General features: G+C 44.9%; 1 protein-coding gene across 1 annotated transcript; it reads right to left on the bottom strand.

The window, feature by feature from the left end:
- Positions 1-214: 214 nt before the first annotated feature.
- Positions 215-3,980, bottom strand: OAZ1 (ornithine decarboxylase antizyme 1). Its single transcript, XM_015886599.2, is given in 6 exon segments — positions 215-687; positions 798-883; positions 1,353-1,525; positions 1,657-1,743; positions 1,745-1,802; positions 3,786-3,980. Coding segments are annotated over 6 exon segments (651 nt in total). The 5' UTR covers positions 3,902-3,980; the 3' UTR covers positions 215-556.
- Positions 3,981-4,415: the final 435 nt, after the last annotated feature.

The raw sequence follows: 4,415 nt of genomic DNA on the forward strand, positions 1-4,415 counted from the left end.
ATCCTATGAAACATTGATAGAGCAGGGATCTGAGGATCACAATTACCATTGAAATGGATAATCTGCTAATTATCCCAATAAGGCTTTTCCAGGACCTTGAGTTCTAATCAAGCAACAAAGTGACCTAAAGCTTTTCCCTACCTGAAACAAGTTGGGACAGTTCCAGAGTCACCTCTTCAGAGTTCAAGTCCTTTAAACAGCTTAAAACCAGCAATAAAAAGTAAAATATAAATTTTTATTTAGAATTAAAGCAAATAACTTCAGTATCACAAACACAATATCCAACTTCAAGAAATATACTGCTAATTTGGAGGGAGCATTTATTATTATTATTGTATTTGTTTTTTTTCTTTGCACAACCACAACATGCGCACAAATCCAGGAGGAAAAAAAAAAGATGGAGTCTGAAATTTTCAACATCTCACCACCAGAGCAGTTGGTCACAACGTTTTTCCATACAAAGTTACATAAGACTGTAATTAGATGTTGACAAAATTTCCTACAGAATCATCTTTATAGACAACAAGAAAAGCTCTAAAGAGGCAAACATCGCAATCTAGTCTTCTTCTGCTGAGTCTCTCTCAAACGTGTAGGCCATGAAGCAAGCATCTGGTCTCTTGGGGACAAGGGGATGCCCTGGTCTCACAATCTCAAAGCCCAAAAAGCTGAAAGTACGGAGCAATGCAGCTAGGAGACAGAAAAAGACATTTCATCATGTGATTCCATAACAGGAGTTAAAAGAATCCACCAAAACCAATTTCAAACGTCACGTCAGCCTTTATAATGTTAACACCTACCTCTATCATCTCTGTTCTTGTGGAAACAAATGAACACGTGATCAACTTGAAGCTGTTCTTCAGCAAACTCCAGAAGAACTGCAAAACTGTGAGACAAACAAAAGGGGTTGAGTGCACGCAGACAAGAACTTCCCCCTCAGATGTAAGTAGGAAGGCCTTGCAAAACCATCCTCGCTCATTGTAAGCAGAAGTGAAAGCCACAGGTTGAAGACTTGAAAACAGCAAGGCAGGGTTTAAACATGGGGCACAAATCTAAGTCATCATTACACCATAGTCCTGAAGGGAGAACTGCAGGCATAGACTCAAAATGAAGCTTATTTTCAGTGGATAAAGGCAGCCATTACTACTCGGTTTGACATCACAGATCTTTTAGTTGGTTCTGGCTAATAGAACAGGCAGAGGATGACCTCAAACCAGCATCATCTGATGCTCTCTTACATGAGTTCACCACCAAGCACCATAACCAGACTTCCAATGTGAGAATAATGGAAGAGAACAGCACAGCGTTGCAGACCTTCATGACAATTTATACTGAAGTTGTTTTATTCCACTCACCTGTCCTTGCTCCCTTCAGGCAGAGCACCACTGGGTATTTCAATATAGAGGTTGTTGTTGTTCAGCACTGCTCTCCAACTAATGTGTTTGGCATCTGTAAGCCTTGACTGGACATTCAGAATTCTTGTCCTGTTATTAGATGTTAGTTCTTCTGTCACATTCAGCCGATTATCCTGCAGGTTTAAAAGGTGCAACGTTACTTCCAGTTCATTTTGGAGATGGGTTAACGTCCATAAAGAGGCTTAAGGCAAAAAAAAAAGCCTTCCCATATAGCAGAGAGCTGCTTCATGTTACTCATACTCACCGAATAAAATAAATTAGCTGAAAGATTGTGATCCCTCTGACTATTCCCTCGCCCACCTGGGATCTTCAGGGGTGGGTGAGGGACATCAGGAGCACCACCGAGGCCCCGGACCCAGGTTACTACAGCAATTGAAGGGAACCCTGGAACTAGAAAAGGATTACAGTAAGCAAATGTTAAGAGTCATGAGAATTCGAGGTTTTACAGTCATTACATGCCAGTGTTTTTTGATTCCGTTTCTTAATGAATCTAGACTGAGGAACTCCTCCCACTGCAACCTAGTTGGTAGAAGACAAAGGAACATCCAGGCCATGCACAGAACATCACCTGAAGTCCAGAGCCACAAGAACCATTACTGAGTTTTGGATGGAAAAATTAGCTTGGGGGTGAAAATACTCAACCTGGAGTGAAGTATATTTCCCTATCAAGACAGCTGTGTATTTTTGCTGTATGTCTGATCCAATCCAAAGAAAGGAACCATTTTACTATTGTGTATGTGGTGCCACAGACCCCATTTTCTTCTTTATCTTCATCTCCTAAGAGACTACGACTGACCCAGCAATACAGAGAACATTTCCCCTTATGATACGTAACCTTAATTAGAATTTTGCATCAGTGCTTTTGGGCCGAGATCAAGAAATTACCTGTGAGATTGTCTCAAAATGCTTCTATATGCAAAGCTCAGAAAGCAAGCTCTGTTTTCAATGCAAATATATGAAAATCTAAGAGCCTTCTTGACTTTCAGAGCCTTTTTACATCGCTCAGCCACGTTGTGGTACCCCAGGTGAAGGATGTTGTGTTGAGATACGAGCATTTCTTGTACGTGTTTCATCCCATCCATCACAGCAAGCAAACCTTTACTGTACAAACAGCAAAAGCTGAGCCTGGCCCCTCCCTCTGCACCATCCCTCACCCTGCAGGCTCACTCTTGAGTTGCGTCATCTCAGCAGATGCAGCAATCGAGGCCCTTAGGGAAATTTGCACAATCGTCCTGTCTGTTGAGTGCCAGCAGCCATTTGCAAATCAGAATAAACACGTACAAAATAATCCACCATTTTGCACGGTTCACACCGGTTTAAGCTTCCCTTTTCTTGTTCTTTTTTTAACGAGCTTGACATCTATGATGAATAATCCATATTGGAAAGGCAATGAATGGCCTTACAGGTCTAATATTATATGATGGAAGCATTAGTAAGCACGGCAGTTATAAAGTTATTAAGCTAAAGACGATAATTTGCTCAATCTCAATTAACTAAAGGTTCAATCCACTATTTTAGGACCTCTGGAACACTTTCATACCAGCATTACTTACTATTGAATCACTGTAGATCTCTGCATTCCCCTTGTTTAAGCCCTTAAACAAACCTGGGCAGCACTAATCCTTTGTGACCTCACCTTTCACCCCCATGTATATAACAAAGGCTGTTTATGCTTAGCAATTCTGTGTTTTAGCGATGCTTGGGCGATCCTCTTCTGGCTGAAAAAGGTATATATCACCTTTTTGAAGGTGAAAAACAGCTTCTGGTGACGCTCTGGAGCTCAGCTCTATTCCTATACCAGATACATCCATCAGTTTCATTACAGAGGGCACAGTGATGCTCATCACCCTCCACCTCTTAACACTGCTCACCCCAATGCTGCTTCACCCTCAACATCTGCAGGGCATATTTAATCCCAGCCGGACTTTACCAGCTCCCATCACTCCCTACCTTGGGGCTCAGCGACCTCCATCGTCGTTCTTTAGTAGACCTATGCTTACATAAGTGGATATAACTCACAGTCCATATCCCAACCCCATTAGGCCCTGACCATTCCCCCCTCCCCATGGCGCTTAGTGTGGGCCGTAAACGTGGCACAATGAAGCTCCAGGCCACCTCAAACCTTGAAAAACATGCTTTTTATCGTCCCTCCGGTTGTTTTTGCTGGTTTTTGGTGTCTTTTTCGCTGTTTTTTCGCTGTTTTTTGCTGTTTTTTCCCCGCCCCCCCCCACCACAAAGCAACCCCCCCCCCTTAACCCTATAAGGGGACACCGGGCTGAGGGCAAACAACCCCATAATAAACCCTAATAAAAGGGGAAAGGGGGCAACGATACTCAGCTTGAGGGTAGGCCCCAAACCCCCCCCCCCCCTCACCTGCTCTGTCCGGTACTGAGGCTCAGCACGGCTGGCATGATGATACTTTTATTCCCTTCTTTCTCTCTAGCGAAGCAGTGACTGTTGAGTATCCGCTGCAGGGAGGATTTCACCATCCGGCCTCTCTGGTCCGAACCCCGAAACCCTCCTCCGCCCCCCCCCCGTCCGGCCGCTCTCCAGGCACTGCTACACAAAATGGCACCCCGGCTGCTGTGGGTTCTTATATACCCCCTGTAAGCCACGCCCCCCTTCCTATGGTGACGCCCCATTGGGCTCCGGATTGTCAATAATAAAACCTCGCTTTTCCATTGGTTGAAATTGGTGAGAGCCGTGATGCGTTCTGAAAACAGACGGGATGGGGAGGAGGGCTCTTATTGGCTACGGCCTCAAGAGTGGGCGGGGCTTAGCTTTGCGCCTTTTACACCGTGCCGGAAGCCCGCACTTCCCTTAGGGCCGTCGGTTCGAATCCCGCTTCCCCAACCGCCCCCCACGACCCCCTCCAGTACCCCCAAATTTTCCCCTTTCTATCCCTCTCATAACACCCCACATCCCCCCATTAACACTTTATGTACCCATACACCCCATTAACCCTTCCTATGCCCTCCACCCCCATACTTGAGCTCACCCCCA

The sequence above is a fragment of the Coturnix japonica genome, chromosome 28 (genome assembly GCF_001577835.2).
Source record: "Coturnix japonica isolate 7356 chromosome 28, Coturnix japonica 2.1, whole genome shotgun sequence".
Taxonomy (NCBI): Eukaryota; Metazoa; Chordata; class Aves; order Galliformes; family Phasianidae; genus Coturnix; species Coturnix japonica.